Consider the following 19,594-nt stretch of genomic DNA (forward strand, 5'->3'; position numbering starts at 1 on the left):
GCCTTCATAACACCAGCTCTTCATTATTTTTAGGGATGTGCCGATGAGATATTTTGGCCGATATCGATATCCGATATAATTAATTGCTGTTATGGCCGTTAACCGATATTACTGATGTCAATATGATCTCATTTTGTATTGAAAAATTATAATAATTTTGTCCATTCAGAAAAATACATGTAACAAGGTGTCTGCACTGCAGGCTTAGGCAAGTCAGGTTTACCTTGAATACTTCTTTATATTTAAGTGAGCTTGTAGATCTGTTCAAGCTGTTACTTTGGGCTTGTTTATCTGTAAAGACAGACCGATTAATTCATCGGTCTGATTGATTAATCGAACCGATGCCGATTAATCTAAAAACAACTCAAATCGTCCGATACCGATGTGTTTGCCGATTTGCATCACTAATTATTTTGTCAGGCTACCACAGCAATTTGGGAGGTGAGTCAATATGTTCTGCTGTCCAGTTTAACGAATGTCTAACTATAGGGTACTTCAAATATACACATGTAACACATGAACTCCAGCACAACACCAGCACAAATGTAAGGCAACATTTGTGCTGGTCTTTGTTGATCCTTTATCACTCCAACTCTTCATTCTGTTGTCAGGAGATCCAGGAACTTAAAGCCAGTCAGAAGGTGAGTCAATATGTTCTGCTGTTCAGTTTAACAAATGATTAACATGTAGTTACTAGTACTTCACATACTGTGAACACAATTCATTTTTTTGCTGGTCTCTGTTGAGCCTTTATAACTCCAACTCTTCATTATTGTGTCAGGACATGTACGACGGCTTGTGTGTGTGTGTGTGTGTGTGTGTGTGTGTGTGTGTGTGTGTGTGTGTGTGTGTGTGTGTGTGTGTGTGTGTGTGTGTGTGTGTGTGTGTGTGTGTGTGAGTGTGTGTGTGTGTGTGTGTGTGTGTGTGTGTGTGTGTGTGTGTGTGTGTGTGTGTGTGTGTGTGTGTGTGTGTGTGTGTGTGTGGCCCGCCCCCCTGGGCGTGTTCCTGGGGGTCTGGATGTTCCGGGGACCCCCCCGAGAACTCCCTAGGGACCCCCGGAGACCCCGACTTGGTAACTCTCATTTCTCTACTGTTTCGGACGTGGGGCGGCTTGCCGGAACTGGGCCGGCACCCTGGCCGTGATTCTGTGGGTCTGGAACTTCCGGGGACCCCCACACGGAGTTGCACCACTCACTTCACACAGGTGTGATTTTTTTTACTGTACTGAGAACTGTCGGTCCTAGTTAACCTCATTGCCTGTCTGTCTACTTTTTGTTTATTGTTGGTTGTCACGTTCTGACGGAACGTTCAAAACAGTTCTGTTTATAGGGTTAGGGTTAGGGTTATGGTCTATTTTACAGTAGTAATATAAGTAGTAATACAAGAAAGAAAGCATAATCAGGCGGTTGTTGCCAAGGCAACTTGGCAGGTGAAGTGTAATGGGTTTCTTTATTTGCCGTTTGCTGCCCACATGAAAGCATGTTGGGTGTGAAGTCCACCTATCTACATTTATTTTATTGAAAGGCAGACTAGGTGTAGGACCCACCACAGGCCTTTAACACTTGTTTGCGTGGCCTAGCTAATCTCAGTTGACTTTGGTGATTTGACAGACGACGTCTGCTGTGGTAAAGAAAATGCAACCTTCTTTTGGAGCAGAAACGACCTGGACCGCAATTCTGATTGCTACACTGTGTGGGACGGGTGCTCTGGTCATACTGGTCAAATGGTTCAGTCAACAAAAAGTGAAAAGGAAAATCTTGAAAGCAAGAAACCGCAGGGCAGCTACATTGCAGCAAGCAGAGCAGGCTGTCCACCAGTACAAAATCTTGGTAAAGTTGTTTTGGACCAATTGTTTGACATCTTATTACTAACTAACTGATGTCTTATTACTAACTGAGTTGCATGCTCTGCTCATTACACTAATTGACTAACAAATGTGTCTTGTAGCATCCTGGTAGAGACGCCTCTCTCATCCTCTCACTTTCTCTACTTGAGTTGACAAAGCGCCTGAAGGGAGGTTCACTAAAACCTGAAGATGTGTTTTATTCCTATATGGAAAAGGTATGAAACAAGATAATTTTGCCTACAACTAATTCTGTATAATACAACATCTGTCTCTAATATGAATGGCATGACATCAACTATGTGTTGTGTGCGCAATCCATGTTGTTTTCTTCACAGACCTTGGAAGTGGACAAAAGTGTCAACTGCTGCACAGAAATTATGGTGGAGAGTTTTGACCAGCTGAAAACTGTGGGCTCCCGTAAAGACGGGCTCTTATATGGAGTTCCTGTCAGCATCAAGGAAAATATAGCTTGCAAGGTAATCTTTGTTTATTTTTCAGTTAGTAGAGCATTTAATTCAGCAGAAATGCACACACGCATTAAACTAAATCAAAATGTTGTGTCAGGGAACCCAATACAAGATTTGTATTTGTAAAATGTTTCAGAAATACTTCTTGTGACGAGCTATTTTCAAATGTGTATATATATGTGTATATACTGTAGGGTTAAAGTGGTTAAACTGATGCTGTATTTACTCACTGGGGTCCCCCTGGAACCAATAATAAAATATCTGCACTCATTATGTGTTAAAGAAATCAACACTACAGTCTGCATGAGTTCATTCCTATCCTGTTTACATATAATTGCATCTCATAGAATATTATATATTATATTATATCATATTGTAATTGTTGCATTTTCTTCCTAGGGTTATGACACATCGTGTGCTGCAATTGCTAACCTGGACAAACCTGCTCTGATGGACAGTGTGATTGTAGAAGTGCTAAAGAGACAAGGAGCAATCCCGTTTGTGAAAACCAATCTGCCCCAAGGTCTTTCCGGGTAATTAATAGTTAAACTCTTTGTCAGTTACTTCAACCCTATATTATATAGTTGACAAAGGTACCAGGACTCTATACGGTCCAGTCCTTTTTCCGTCAACACCAAACCTCTTTGCCAAAAATAGTCGATCTACAAGCTCACAATGCGTCACAAGGCTACGCGTTTATGAGCTTGCTATTTTCACAAAATGTTCTCCCCAGAATAGGGATGCTAGGAGTTCATGTGGTTAAATAAAACCTAAGGGTTAATAAGTGATGATTTCAAAAGATTGTCAATGTAGGCTATAGACATTCAGTTAGTGCAAGCACTGCAGGACTGTATCGTCATAAGAAAAGGTTGTGATGCACTTTGCTTCATTGCTTGGCCCCCCTCCTGGCCCTTTCTCCAGTTATGACTGCAGCAACCCCATCTATGGACAGACTCTCAACCCTCACAACCTTCAGAAGACCAGCGGAGGATCGTCTGGTGGGGAGGGGGCTCTCATCGGGGCTGGAGGTTCTGTGCTAGGTATAGGCACTGACATAGGGGGCAGTATTCGCATTCCCTCTGCCTTCTGCGGAATCTGTGGATTCAAGCCCACTGCTAGGAGGCTGAGGTGGGTGTTTGGCTTGTAAGAGTAATGCATGTTACAGTCATAATACTAAGCACAAGTTTAAAAGTTTAAAAAGCACAACATAACATTGTATGGTTATCTTGACCTGATCTTGAATTGTTATGTATGTACTGTAGAGCTCGATTATACCCATGATACTTCAGGTTGTATGTCAGTCAGGTTAGAATTTGCAAGATTTCTTTGTGTCTTCTCAGTGTACGAGGCATAAACACCCTCAGCCGGGGTCAAAAGTCAGGTAAGACTGAATAAAGTTGTCCACGTGTGGCTCATCTAGTCATTAAGATTGAAACTATATGAGCGCCCTAAGTGATTTGATTTTCTGTTCTTACTTTAGTGCTTTCATCTGCTGGGCCCATGGCTAAAGATGTAAGCAGTCTTGCATTGTGTATGCAGGCTCTTCTCTCTGACCACATGTTTTGCCTGGATCCGACTGTTCCACCAATTCCTTTTAACCTTAAGGTTTGTCCACCTTTCTACGATTCATTTTGAAGCCAATGGCTAATTAATACGTAAGATAACGTTAAAGGTTACTTTAGTAACCACGGTTGTATGTATAAATTGAACGAAATACCTTTCGTTTATGGGTAGGTTTCCTTCAAAACCTAGCTGCAGAACATTATTTTATGTACTCCCAGGACAGAAAATTCTAGAATTTTCGCTGTCCTGGGCTCTAAGGGTGACGTAGGAAGCCACGCCTATCCCGTATAGATACCTGCGTGGCTACGTCAGCCCTCATTCGGAACTTTTCTTCTGCTTTAGAGAACAGAAGGGCGTTCCACGAAAGGTATTTCGTTCAATTTATATATACAACCGTGGTTACTAAAGTAACCTTTAACGTTGTATTATATAGAAATTTCACGAAATACCTTTCGTTTATGGGACTTTATGAACTCCCGTGACCTGAACTTCCAGTGGGTCCCAGGTAAACCTTTTGGGAGGGGCTCGGACCCTTTTGGGTCCAGAACCTAGTCCTTGTGGAGAGCAGGAGGCAGCGCTATGCTGCCCTGATGCCTTACTGAGCAGCGGCCCCCAAGACCGCGTGCGCTAGCGAAGGCGCTGCCACATCTAGGTTATAGTATGTGGCGAAAGTCGAGGGTGTAGACCAGCTTGCTGCTGTGCAGACTTCCTGAATGGAGACACCCTTGTAGAGTGCCCAGGAAGCTGCCACACCTCTTGTGGAGTGGGCCCTCAGGGCTTGAGGGGAATCCACGCCTTGGCTAGTGTAGGCCAGACGGATGGCTTCCACTATCCAGTTAGAGATAGTGACCTTCGTGACGGGCTTTCCTTTGGTCCTGGCACCCCAGGACACAAAGAGTTGGCTTCCTTGTCTGAAGGGAGCCAGTCTATCCGCGTATATGCGTAAAGCTCTGACTGGGCAGAGGCAATTAAGCCTGCTGTCTTCGTCAGAGGAGAACGGCGGGGGATGGAAAGCCTGTAGGTTCACTGGCACACACACTGAGAGAGCATTTTTGGGAATGAAGGCGGGGTTTGCCTTTAGGGTGACCTTGGTCGACCCCTCATCGAACCTCATGCAGTCTGGAGAGATCGAGAGCGCATGTAGGTCGCTGACCCTTTTTGCTGTCGTGAGTGCGATCAGGAGAGCCACCTTCAGGGTTAGGAGCTTGAGGCTCACGGTTTGTAGTGGTTCAAAGGGTGCTGTAGCCAGCGCCTTTAGAACCAGGGACAAATCCCACGAGGGAACGAGGGATCTGCATGTCCTATGTTCCCTGCGTACACCCTTCATGAATTGTTTTACCAGCGGGTGCTTCCACACCGTCTGGTTATCAAAGCCTGGGTGGCAGGCAGAGATTGCCGCCAAATGGACCTTGACTGAGGAGAGGCCTAGACCGTTGTCTAGGAGCTCCTGCAGGAATGACAGGACGTCGATCACTGAGGCCTGGTAGGGGACTGTTTGGTCTGGTCTTCGTGAGCACCAATGCTCGAAGACGCGCCAGGCTGTGTCGTAACGGTCCCTTGTTGACTGGGCTCTGCCTTTCTGAATCGTTTCGATTACGTTCGGAGGTAGACCCACGGCAGTCAACATCACCCTTTGACGGGCCAGACCCATAGGTCTAGGTCCTGGGGGTGAGGGTGGAAGATCTCCCCCCTCGCTTGAGAGAGGAGATCCGCTCGAAGGGGAATTCTCCACGGCTGGTCGTAGAGGAGAGGGGTTATTTCCGACCTCCAGACCCCCCACGACGGGGCTATTAGGAGCACCTTCAGACCCTGAGTCCTCACTCTGTCCAGAGTGGGGCTGATGAGGGATAGCGGGGGAAAGGCGTAGAGAAGGGTTTTGGGCCATTGGTGTGACAGAGCGTCTAGCCCCAACGTTGATGGTCCCCTGATTGCGAAGAAGAGGGGACACTTCGTGTTCTCCTCTGTGGCAAAGAGATCCACCTTGGATTTCCCAAACCTGCTCCAGACCTGGGCCACTGCATGAGGGTGTAGTGACCAGTCTGAGTAGCGGAGAGGTCCTCTGGACAGCAGGTCTGCCCCTGTGTTCAGAAGACCTGGGACGTGACACGCTACTATTGAGAGGACGCGTGTGTTGCACCACAGGATCAGTTTCTGAGCCAGTTGATGAAGACGAGGGGACCTGAGTCCACCTTGTCTGTTGATGTAGCACATGGCCGTGGTGTTGTCTGTCCTGACTAGGACATGGCAACCCAGGATGCGCTGCTCGAAGTGTTTCAGGGCGAGGAAGACTGCCATGAGCTCTAAGTAATTTATGTGAAGGGCACGTAGTGGCCCCAACCATAAACCTCTGGCTGTGAGTCCTTCCATCGTGGCTCCCCAGCCTGTCATGCTGGCGTCTGTAGTGATGACTTTCCTGATCAGAGGCTTTCCCATGGGGACGCCCTCTGAGAGGGTTTTCCTGTCTGACCACCATTGAAGGGCTAGTATGCATTGTGATGTTACTGTTACCTTCTGGTGCCGACGGTGCATTGGTACATGTAGAGAGCCTATCCATCGTTGGAAAGGTCTCATATGTAGCCTTGCTAGGCGGATTAAATAGACCGCAGAGGCCATTAACCCCGCCATCCGGAGGCATGCATGAAAAGGAATCGAGCGTCCCCTTTTGAATGACGCCACGCACTGCAGTGTTGCGTCTATTCTCTCTTGGCTCGGGCGGGCCGTGTAAGAGATTGAGTTCAGTGTTATGCCTATAAAGTCTATTGACTGTGTTGGCATAAGCATGCTCTTCTCGTGGTTTATTATAAACCCAAGCGAGTCGAGGTGGCTGAGCACACGATGTGTGTGCGACAGTGCTTCTCGTGGAGAGTCTGCAAGTAGGATCCAGTCGTCTACGTATGTAGCGAGACGGATCCCTTGCTGTCGGAGCGGAGCGATAGCTGCCGCGGTGCACTTTATGAAGACTCTGGGACTCAGTGACATTCCGAAGGGAAGGACTGTGTACTCGTACACTTTTCCTCTGAACCCGAAGCGCAGAAATTTTCTGTGCGGCGGGTAAATCGGAATGTGGAAATATGCGTCTTGCAGGTCTATTGACGTAAACCAGTCCCCTTCGCGAATTAGGCGTAGGAGGACTGGTGGAGTAAGCATTTTGAATCGCAGCTTTTTTAAGTGACGATTCAATGCCCTCAGGTCTAGAATGGGACGGAGTCCGCCCCCCTTTTTCTTTACCAAGAAATAGCGGGAGTAAAAACCGTTCATTGATTGGTCGAGGGCCACCTCTGTGATGGCGCCTTTCTGCATTAATGAATTGATTTTCTCTTGCAGAATGGCGGCCTTTTGCCCGCTCGCTTCTGAGAAAATAATTTTCCTGGAAGTGGGCGGTTTCGAGGCGAACTGTAGCCTGTATCCTGTCTGAATTGTACGGATTATCCACGGGGAAGCCCCGGATATCCGCCATTGTGACAGATGACGTGACAAAGGGTTCCCTGTGCTTGTCAGCGTGGTGCATGGCCTGCCTAGGGGAAGACTTACTTTGTGTGAAATGTCTCCCTCTAGTGAATTTTTTCGGTATTGAGTTTGGAAAAAATTGGCGTGGAGTTTTTGGCCTGTGACAGCTAAAGCTGTCACAGTGTGGGTTATCTTTCCCACTGGGCCTATGCCCTTCAGAGTTGGTTTTATTGTTTTTTGTGTTTTTTGTTTTTTTGTTTTCTTTATTGAACAACGTGGAAAAACATACACATGTGAATTGCACATAACAATTTTCGGGGTCTGTACAACGGTGCTCACAGCACTGTGTACAGGCCCCCTTAAGCGCTTCAGCGCAGGCTCTGAGGTGAGATCTGTGATCCCCACCTCTGGCCTTGAACTCTGAGTGTGGTGGGGAAGATGACCCGGCCCGGGCAGGTCATTTGCGCTTCCCCTGGCCTCGGCCTCTGGGAGCGCTCCTGGCCTTGTAGGGCGGCGGAGAGGTGCGGCGGTCTGCTCTGCCTCGGCCTGCAGGCTGTCGCTGTCTATCTCCGCTCCGGTCCTGGGACCTGGGTTTGTCATCGGTCTTGGCCTTCCAGGGTGCCTTCTTAGCCTTGGGGCGGCCTACCGGGGCGGCCTGGTTGGCCAGCGGTTCGAGCGCCTTCATCGTCTTGGTGGAGGACTCGAGCTGTTGGATGGTCTCTGACATCTTGGCCAGAGCGTCCTTAAACATACTGTCTGGGTGGATATTTCCAGCCACAAACTCTTTCTTTGTCTCCAGGGAGATGGCGCTGGTCTGATCGACCCAACGCCATCTCTCCTGGAGGATGGAACATGCCATTGCCTTGGCGTTGTGGAGAGTGGAGTCCCTCTGGAGGGTGGCCATCTCGTGATTCAGGCGGCGTAACTCGGCCAGGTCTTCTGGCAGTTCCGCTAGCTGGACTTTAATGGACTTCTGTCCCATCTCAATGAGGAGGCTCTTCATGGAACCCTGGAGAAGTGCTCCTGCATTGAGGGCCTTCGCCACGAATGACATGTGTGCATACTGCCACTTGTTCAGCTTTGAGGCTTCCCTCACGCTGCTGGACAGGAGCTGCGGTTCCTTTACGTGGTGATCCACTCTAGGAGCTGCAGGGTTGGCCAGGTAGGCCGCTATAGCCTTGTCCATAGCTGGCATGAAGTCTATGGCGAGGGTTTGTTTATCTGGTATGTCGTTGGGCCCCTTGGCGCTGGCCTTGGGAAAATCCACCTTCAGGAGGGGTTCGTCCCAGGCGTGCATCATGGCCTCCTCGAAGCCCTGTGCCATAGGGAGCTTCTGTCTTCTAGGTGCAGGGGGGGGGGCGGACTCATCAGTCCTGCCTTCCCATGGTAGTACCTTGACAGTTGACTTAGGCCATGTGTGGTTACAACGTGCACTAGCCTTCCTGTATATCTCGTAAATATTGGAGTCATCCATGGGGGGTACAGGAGGCGGGGGGACAGGAGCCCTGGCTTGCTGGTGCTCCTGTATGTCCATGGCATCCAGGTCGTCGAAGGGGCGACGAGTGGTGCTGACGTAGTCCCCGGGGGAGAGGTCATCATGGCCATCTCGCTCGTCCGCGTAGGCCTCGTCCAGGACGTGGTAGTCCTGGAGTTGCTCCTGGAAGGAAGGGAGCTCGTCATCACGAAGCTCCCCTTCCTCCCTGGTAGTCCAATGCTCCCCACCGGGAGACATTGCGCGGTCTGGGGAAGGGTCCAGGCGGTCCACCATATAGCTGGGTGCAACGGCAGGCTGTCTGCGTCTAGCTGTATGTCTGGGCGGGCACTCAATGGTGGCCTGCACGACGTGTTGTCGAGCACGTGGAGCTGGGGAAGAGCGGCGCGGTGCGAAGGTATCCCTTGGCCTCGCGCCATGAGCCTCGTAATCAGTGGCCTCGTGAGCCCTGGTTGCAGAGGCTGAAGTAGCGTACCTGTCTCGGCTAGCGCCGGCAGGTGCTGCTCTTGAAGAAGAGGCTCCGGTTGGGGCTCTGTTGCCCGAGTAGTCGAGCCTCTGTCTCGGGGTAGCTCGTTGTCCCTCTCCGGTGGTGACGCGGGGCCAAAGCCCCTTTGGCGGGACTTGTATGCGAGCTCGTCGCGGGGGAGGAGTGGGGCTCCTCTCTCGGAGTCCGTGGGCGGCAAAGTTGTCATAATACCTTTGGACACGTCCGAGCCTGTTGTTTAGGACGTCGTCGTCCATTTTCTCACAATGGAGGCAAACGGGACCGATTTCCTCCATGGACTCACGGGTGTGGGTGAGGCCGAGACAATACATGCACTCGTCATGCCCGTCTTTGCCCGACATCGTGTTCCCGCATCCCCAGGTGGAGCACGTCTTTTGTTTGGGGCCTTCTTGACAGTCGGCGGGCACCGGCTGTCCTCGATGGCGTCTTTCCCCGGGCTGGGTCTCCCTCGTCAGCGACATGGTTGCTTGTAGAGAGAGGAGTCCGAGTGCTTAACAGCCACAGGTTTATCTTCCTCGTGGCGTGTAATAGTAGACCACAGGCGTATCTGCCTAGTAGCGCTAAGCTAACTATGGATAGCTTTAAGCTAACAAACGCTAGCTTTAGCGAGAGAGAAAAAGAGGCGCGAGCTGTTTTTTCGACAAGCTAGCGTAGCAACAAGTTGCCTAGAACTCACTTGTGTCGAAGTTCGGCTTTTTTTCTCGAGAAGTATCCTTCTGTTTGCTTCGAGAGTGTGCCAGAGATCTCACGGTCCTAAAGAATTAATCTCTCGGCCGAGTTTGCGAGATATATTACCCTGCACACACTGGAATGTTAAAGTTCGTTCTCGCAGCTTAGCAGAAGAAAAGTTGAATGAGGGCTGACGTAGCCACGCAGGTATCTATACGGGATAGGCGTGGCTTCCTACGTCACCCTTAGAGCCCAGGACAGCGAAAATTCTAGAATTTTCTGTCCTGGGAGTACATAAAATAATGTTCTGCAGCTAGGTTTTGAAGGAAACCTACCCATAAACGAAAGGTATTTCGTGAAATTTCTATATAATACAACTGATGCTATCTGATGTTTTTCATTACATTAGTTACTTTGACACTTTTTTTTCAATGATCAATGATTTTCGTCAAGCAACGCAGTGATGCAACAAATTATGAACGCACCACCCACAACAAAAAACAATTGGGAAGCATTTGTGAATGTGGGCAAGTATCTATCTGAAGGTAGACAGGCCTACAGTTTTGGTCAACATTGAATTATTTGTCTCAAAATCAGTTTGGGGGATAAACAATGTCCTCATAAATTCTGGAACAGTTAGTGCAATGTCACTTGTATACCACAACCGCATATATAACACATTTGTCTGGCCAGTTGAAACACATATCAGTTTGATTCATGGTGTAGTTACTGCATTTACACTAGGCTTTGTAAGGCAGCAGAGGATAGCATACTTCATAATGTCTTCAGGAATTCCTAGACCTGCATCACCACTGGCAGAGACATGAAAACTAAATGTTGTGCATTTGATTGTAGAATCCATGTGTATTTTGTCAAAGTCAAAGTCTGTAAATAAATGTGTCTAATACAGGATTATTGATCATCTGAAATGATTTTGGACTATCTTTATCTGTAGGTGTACCAGAGTTCCAAACCACTGAGGATTGGTTACTATGAGAGTGATGGCTACCTGCAGCCATCTCCAAGCATGGCTCGAGCCTTCAGGGAGGTCAAGGCTATGTTGGAGAGAGCAGGACACACTGTAAGAGACACACACACACACACACACACACACACACACACACACACACACACACACACACACACACACACCTTTAATTATTTCTGCCCAATAATCAGTAATGTGTAATATACTGTACCATGTATTGTAAAGCCTCTCTGCTTGTTTGAGCCAGTTTGCTTTAGGGCTGAAGTGGCCTTGAGCAAGGCACTGAACCCCCAACGGCTCCTGCTACTGGTCGTCCGTCTGTCTGTCCGTCCAAGCCAAGATTGCAAATCTAGTGCCCAAAACCTATTGTCATGAGATAACCATAAATATACTGTACCTGCTATATCAATGTGTGAGTTGTCCTGACTGAAATACATGGCCTATTCCCCCTATTCTGCTAAACATTTACCAGAAATAGCCGATGATCTACAAGCCCACAACACGTTGCATTATGGGCTATAAGGAAACAGACCAAGTACAGTACAGAGCCAACTCTGGTCCGTTTCACCAAGTAGCTAGAGGGTTTAAAAGTGGTTCATATATGTTGTATAATTATTCTTTTTTCCATCTCTTCTCTCCACCTAGTTTGTGTCCTACTCTCCACCTAGGCTCAGTTATGCCATGCATGAGCTGATTATCAGGGGTATCCTTGCAGACGGTGCGGTCACGTTTCTCAGTGGCTTGTGAGTTAAAACTTTCCTTGGAGCCAAACAATATTTCAGCTTTTGAAAAATGATAATCATAATTTTCTTAAAATGTGCAATGACATTGTTTGAGAACAATCAGTCACTATGATGTTTCAGGAGGGGAGGCCCTGTGGATTCTACTCTGACCATGCAGACATTCAGTTTCGGACTACCAAAATCAGTGAAAAGACTCATCTCTATCCTGCTCAAGCCCCTAGTGAGTGCTCCCTATGTATGTCTACTGGCAGAATAGTTATATGTACTATGGAGTATAATTAGGCTATATAAGCCTAAACAATGTTTTTGTATTGTTATAGTAACTTATATTAAATATGGATAGTCTTCTGTTGTGATTTGATGTGTTCCTGCTCCTCGGGTGACTTGAAAGGTGGTCATAATAATGACATCATTGCCAGATATTTGCTCAGTCAGAATGCTGCTTGAATACTATAATGTGACTCTTTCCCAGTTTCCTCGCATGGCTGAAACCATGGATGCTGTCTGTGGAGTTAGGTGAGACTAATTGTGCATGGTGTTGCATGTTTATACTACCTATCGTTCTATGGCATGCAGAGTAAACATGCAGTGGAGAAAAAAAAACAAATATCCACCCTCTCTGCTCCTTTCAGCTCCATTCAAGCTCTGTGGCAACAGCATGCTGATGTGGAGGTAGGCTACTGATAGACATTCTGGTCACAACCAGTGAGCTTTATATTGTGGTCACAACCCAGCTTTCTGTGGTCTTTCAACCAGTAATGCTTGCATGTTTTCTAGTGTGGTATCCATGGGAAATGTAGTTTTTTGTGTTATTAGGACATAGGGGTGTAACGATACATTATAACAGTGATGCGATACGAATCGTGATACGTGACGATTCAATACAACATGGTCGAAACCGTCGAATCCGATATTCGTTACTTTGTAGCGATACGATATCATACAATTCAGTGATTTTAAATTGATATAGTAACTATTTAGCCAAAAACTGTGGATAGTGCAGGATTTTTCTTTTAAGAGAAAATGTATTATTATGGATATAAATAAGTAAACAATGATTCACTGGCAAATACATAGATACAGTATTTTATTTGAACACATGGACAAACTCACACCTTGACACACGTCACACACAGATCCCTTGCATACTTTATTTAATAGTCTATCTAATATTTTTTTACATAGACTATTAAACAAAGTAAAGTAATTAAATCCCTGGCTAAATATAAGTCACAAGTTCTTAGCATCACTACAATGGAAAAGGACAACCTTACTTATATCAATACAAATAGCAATAGATGTAGTACAGTAGTTGCTGTTTACATAATGTAGTTGGATCATTGAAAAATATCAAATTATCGGTGCAATTACTGTATCCTTACACCCCTATCAGGACTACATTCATGAGACGATAGCTGAGTGGAGGAGACTTGAGATGGACGTGCTACTGTGCCCCATGCTCGGACCAGCCTACAACCTCTCCTACTGTACCAAGATCAACTGTACGGTACACCATTCTGCCTGCTCTGTTAGTACCAAATATGAAAATAATAAATAACATACTGATGATGATCTTTGTTGCTTTCGTATGCCTGTAACTCTGTACCACCAGCTGCACTCTCTTACACCATTCTCTACAATCTGCTCAACTTTCCCGCTGGAGTGGTGCCTGTTTCTACGGTGACTGCAAAGGACGAGGAGGAACTTAAACACTATAAAGGCCATTTTCAGGACCCCTTCGACAAGCTCTTCAAAAGGGTAAGGAAGTAGTGGACATATCCATTTCAGTGTATATGCTGTGAATCATATCGGCTTTAGTTTGAATATAGCCTGTACATTTTTATTAAGAAGGCTGTTGCTTGCTCATTGCTTGTTATACATATATTTACCCCTTGCCCTGTCCTCATCTATGTCATAGTAGATATACAGTACACAGCTATATGCCCAGTGCCCACAATAGGGTTTACTGTATGGCCACTACAAATTGAGCAGTGATACATAATGTTCCTGTGTTGAAATACAAATTAAAATTCTATGCACAACCCTGTGCTCATTCACCTCAGTCAAGCCCTGTAGGGAATCGCTCGTACGCATCAGTGTACAGTGCTGCTGTGCTGACAGTATTGCAGTACCGGCGACTGTGGCTCAAGAGGTAGAGCAGGTCGTTCAATGATCCATGGGTTGGCGGTTCGAATCCCGGCTCCTCCTGGCTACATGTCGAAGTGTCCTTGGGCAAGACACTGAACCCCAAATTGCTCCCGATGTGCTGGTTGGTACCTTGCATGGCTTCCGCCGCAATCGGTGTATGAATGTGTGTGTGAATGGATGAATGTAATGCACAATCTATGTAAAGCGCCTTGGATAAAGGCGCTATATAAATGCACCATTTAGTACCATGTACAGTATAGTGTACTGACTGACTCCTATGTTTGCATGCAGGCTGTTGCTGGAGGCGAGGGGCTGCCCGTGGCTGTACAGTGTGTAGCTCTGCCCTGGCAAGACGAACTCTGCCTACGCTTTATGAAGGAGGTGGAACAGCTGGTCAAACAATGTCAAATAAGCCAGAGTAATACATCTTAGAGGTGCCTTAAAGGACAACTTTAGTTTTTTTTCAACCAAGGTTCATGTTTTAGGTTGTTATTAGAGAAAGTAAAAGGTGAGTGTTATTTTTTATTTTTTTCATTTGGTGCTTTCTTTTGGAACCTAGGGGGCTGCCATACTGTGTTGTAGGCTCAATCGTCAGTTTGTCACCACCTCCTTCACATTCAATAGACCCTGCAATCTTTTTTGACGAGATGTAATTTCCTGGGGTCAATAGGACTATAATAATAATCCGTAAAATGTTGTAAAAGAAAAAAATAAGACCTATTTAGCCACTTGTTTGAATGAACCTTTTACTTTCTCTAATAACAACCTAAAACATGAACCTTGGTTGAAAAAACCCAAAGTTGCTAAGATGGATTTGCCTTGAGGTCCACAAGGTCCTCTGTAATCTATAAATAATTATAAAGGGATTTAGATTGTTACTGATTTAAATTTTGTGAAAAGACTGGGACAGGTGCGTAGGAGCAGGCAACCAGTCCATTATGCACTGCTTTAAATGTAAAACACATGTTTTCCATACTACGGTAGCTGAATTGCTGTAATCATGGAGGTATTTTGATGTAATCATAATGATGTAGGCCTGGGTATTTTGATGTAATCATCATGCTGTAATGATGTAGTTTTTCTTTTAATGATTTCATACAGAGGGAGTTGAGAGCAGAGAGCCAAGTAACACATTGTGTATTCCATGCAAACATCATGGAATAGGCCTATCACACTATCTCCTAATCACAATTAAACCAACAGGCTAATATACGTACTCCCACATGGCTAAAACAGCAGGAGATAATTATAAATTATTCAAACGTGTTTACTTTTTAATGTTAAAGGCGCTCAAACTTTCTTCTTTCCTGCCTTGATTTCCTTACCCCCCAGCTTAATTTGTGTAAAATTAAGCTGTGTAATAAGCGGGATAATGTATGGCTGGGTGGTCATTGTTGATAGATAAATCAGGGTGATTTATCTATCAACAATGACATTATCCCTTACGTAGTTATTCACTACATCCACCACCAGGGGACACTACTAGATAGCGTATGGTCTATATGAACTTCAAGTGCCCTGTAGTGGATTGGTGAAAGACTGACAGAAAGTGAAGACTGGGACAAGATAATTATTATTCAAATTCATTTATTTATTTTCCAATAATACATATTATGCAGTACAACATCTGTAACAATAATGACTGCCCTCAAAACTGTTAAACTATTAGACTATAGTATACTCAAGATTGATATGGAGAAGTCTTGGCTTCTCCATATCTGAACTAGGCCCAAAATATAGGCCCAAAATATAAATGTGTTATTAGAGTGACACAATACAAGAATTGACATCGACAGCATCTTCTTTTGTGTTACGTGCATGTGAGCAATCGGTTTCATATCTATAACATACTATAGTATGTCATTTTTCGACATAATAGTTTTTCATGGTTTTCGACGATAAAAAATAGATGAAAACTAGAAAAAGTGCCCTTCCGGGCACAGGTCTCCACCAGGAGGATAGGAGTGTGTGTGATGTTTGGCAAGGATGTTTAGGAGGATGTTTTTTTTTTTTTTTTTGATGATTTGAGGCATTTTGTTCCAAAAATGTGTTTTGCAAAAATCAACCTGTTGGTGGCGCTATAACAGGCCAATGTGAAAAGGGTGGGATATATTCCTCAGCCTAGTAAGAAAAAGTGTGAAAGATTTCACGTAAATTGCATGCTGCGTTCATGATTTGAGGCTATTGTTCAAAACGGGGCAATCTTGCAAACTGTGAAAGCCAATTATAGGCAATTAGGATGGAATATGAAATATCGGACAGATCCAACTTGAGCACATGACCATAGAGATACTGTGTAACGATTTGTGAGATTTTTGGACAGAATCTGGAGGAGTAATATCAAAAAATGTGTTTTACAAAAGTCGGCCTCCTGGTGGCGCTATAAAAGGCAGATGCGGAAAATGCAGGTCAAAGGTTTGTCCTTGGCCTCTAGGGAGTGTGCATGCAACGTTTCACGCAGATCGGTGCAGTTGTAGGTCAAAAATGTGAAAAGCTGCCTCATGGTGGCGCTATAACTGGCCGTTCTGGAAAATGTGGGGCAGAGGTTCATCGTTGGCATCCAGGGAGTGTGTGTGCAAAGTTTGGCATCGGCCGGGTTAACGGTGCCGGAGATTAGCTGTACACAGACGGACGGAAGGACACACACACGGACGGACGGACACACACACGGACGGAGTGCAAAACATACTCTCTCCCCATGCCTTCGGCCTGGTGGAGACAACCATGCTTTGTGACAACATACTATAGTATGCCCTTTTGCGACATACTATAGTAGGCCTATAGTATAGTATGTCGTTTTTCATGGTTTGACGGTACAAAAATGGAAAATCATGGCGTTCGACGATAACAAATATGAAAACCATGCTTGTCGACAACCATAGATTAAAAAACATAGATGCCTCATTGGTCGTTGCAGTTCATTGGAGCGACCTGTCTCTAGCGGGAGGCATATGATGTTGCACATGATAGGGCCCTCAGAAGGGTTTGTTTTACAGTATAGATTGGGGTCCCAGAGATAAACATGGTATCAAAAGTACGTCAAACTCATAAGACCTGATTTTGTATAAATTCAGTTAAACCTGTTTAACCTGTATATGCACCTGTTTGAGGTACTTACTGTATGTATTATGATCATCAATAGAGAAGAGTGGCAGATATCTCCCCTTGTGTGTATTGTACGTATATTGTCTTGTCTTGTTTTGTTTTGTTTTCGGTTGTATGTATTGTCAATTGTCAGTCGTTTCGTTTACATGTATGTTCGATTAAAATTCAATAAAACGTAAATTGAAAAGAAAAAAAGTACGTCAAACTGGGGATCCTTGAAATGGAAGAGGTAGAGAAACACTGCACTATAGGGCAGTGGTGGAAAAAAGTACTCACATTTTTTACTTGAGTAAAGGTATCAAAACTGCAATGAACACTGTTAATCAAAAGTTACTTGAGAAAAAGTACTCATGTCTTGCAGTGTCATGTCTTGCAGTTTCAAATGTCCCATTTGCAACTGCAAGTCATGTCTAAAATGTATAAAAATCTTTTGAAAATGGCATATCTACAAGCTCATAACGCGTCACTTCACATCGCACCACATTGTGGGCTTGTAGATCGTCTATTTTCAAATAGTGGTTAATGTAGCCTGTATGTTTTGTAATAATAATCAAAATCTACAAAGTAAGTGGTAAATAAAGTTGTCAAACAATCTGATATGTAGTAGAGTAGAAGTAAAAGTATTGAAAAATGCATATGCTCCAGTAAAGTAAAAATGATAATCACATTTTGACCTCTTGACCTTTGTCAAGTAAACTCACAATCACAATTAAGTTCTTCTTTTGGCCAGTAGGTGGAGGCACCGTCCTGTGCAGTGTACAGTGATGCTATTGCTAAACTGGGGTGGTGTACTAAATGTGGATGATGGTACTGACGGACTCCTATGTTTGCATCACACATGCAGGCTGTTGCTGGAGGTGAGGGGCTGCCCGTGGCTGTACGTACATAGCTCTTCCCTGGCAAGATGAACATAATTATAACCTACTAACTTTGCTACTACAGGGAAAACATGCACATACCATACGTACATATTAATGTTACTGTTTTTCTATAGTACTCTTTATTCTATCCCTTTGTGTGCTGTGCTTGCTGCGTTGTTGTTTGAATATTATGCTATGCTGGCTGCATTGTCTGCAAGGAAGCCAAACAAAAATAAGTTTTACTCTTATGTAGATGTAACAAAGACCAACCTTGAAGCCTACGCTTTAAGGAGGTGGAACAGCTGGTCAAACAATGTCAAATTAGCCAGGATTGAGAAACATGGCAGCCTTAATTGGGCCTTAGAGGTGGTTTAAACTGAAAGTGGTTAATTGCGACCGTAGGTCGCATTTACTATGAAAACCTCATCACTCCTCCATATGTGGTCATGCCTCGTGACATCACACCTCCATCTCCATATATGGAGCTGACCTATTCTGACATTCCATATGCTGATCCTCCCCACCCGTCCTTCCTCTTCGATGTCTCCCTTTTGACTGATACCTGTCCATTCAAACTCTAAAGTTATTAGTGCAGCAGTGCCCGACAGCCGACAAAATCTAGAGTTCTAAACAGGCCCGAAACCTAAGGACCGGGGCCGAGCCGGCCCTACCTGGGCCCTCATAAAACCCTGTACACTGAAGAAAGACACTGCCCCCCTGCTGCCACCCTTAGATCTCTGACGTTCCATATGTTGATCTGACCTCATCAAACCCTGTACACTCAAAACACTGCCCCTGCTGCCACCCTTAGATCTCCATATATGGAGCTGACCTGTAATGACATTCCTTATGTTGATCTGACCTCATCAAACCCTGTACACTCAAGACACGCTCCATATATGGCCAGTACAGAATTAATTCCATATGTTGATCTCACCCTCCCATGCCAAAGTGCCAGTGCTCGCCCAGCAGTCTGCCGTCACCCAGGCGGATGCGTATACACGCGACCTCGGTAATATACATAATGATATACTGTAAAGTCACAGTGAGTATAGAGCCATGCTTTCCTGCTTTAAAAGGGGTCATGTATATACTTTATGATTAGGTTCCATTCTATTCATGAAATAACATGTTCTTTCCATACTTTTGATAATAATATAGGTATAATGGGGGGGTCAAATCAATATCCTTTTTGGTCAAATAAAACAGTGTGCAATCATCATGGAATAGACATCTCCTGATCACAAACCATGTAGACTACACAGTAACAAAGCTATGTACGTACTAAAACAGTAGAAAATGGGTTAATGTTAATTGAGTTTTGTTCACTATGCAGATCTAAAATAACTAAACTATAGATAAAAGTGGCATGGCACACTATTGCTTTAAATTCTAGGTAAGGTAGGCAATTTTACCCCCATTTCACTGGCAGTCAAACTAATCACTTGATTGAGTTGAACTGTTTAAGAGTGCACAATAACAGTCTAAATTCTTGTATTTTTAAAGATGTTTTAAATAGGCTGCATTGGATTCAGTTACCTAAATCTGCAGTGCACCATTTAAAACTGCTAAAAACAAATTCTTACATCTTGATATTCTGTAAATATATGTTAAACCCAAAGTTTGGCTAATGTGCAAACTTGAACTATAGTTAGTATGATTGATTATTGCATAATATTGTTAAATGATCTGTTCCAGCTTGGAGGCCTCATAGAGATTCAGATGATCTCAGGCACAATGTACAACCTATTTGTGTTAAAA

At 44.9% G+C, this 19,594-nt stretch overlaps 1 protein-coding gene across 1 annotated transcript; it reads left to right on the forward strand.

Annotated features, from left to right (window-relative positions):
* Window positions 1-1,634: 1,634 nt before the first annotated feature.
* Window positions 1,635-14,300, forward strand: LOC306926236 (fatty-acid amide hydrolase 1-like; the record flags this gene model as incomplete). The annotated part of the gene is made up of 13 exons (XM_079505503.1): window positions 1,635-1,829; window positions 1,948-2,061; window positions 2,182-2,322; window positions 2,713-2,846; window positions 3,235-3,441; window positions 3,654-3,694; window positions 3,794-3,918; window positions 10,945-11,070; window positions 11,623-11,720; window positions 12,353-12,392; window positions 13,114-13,222; window positions 13,333-13,478; window positions 14,160-14,300. 13 exons carry the CDS (start codon window positions 1,635-1,637, stop codon window positions 14,298-14,300), a joined length of 1,617 nt encoding a protein of 538 aa, XP_079361629.1.
* Window positions 14,301-19,594: the final 5,294 nt, after the last annotated feature.

The sequence above is a fragment of the Electrona antarctica genome (genome assembly GCF_951216825.1).
Source record: "Electrona antarctica genome assembly, chromosome: 7".
NCBI lineage: Eukaryota > Metazoa > Chordata > Actinopteri > Myctophiformes > Myctophidae > Electrona > Electrona antarctica.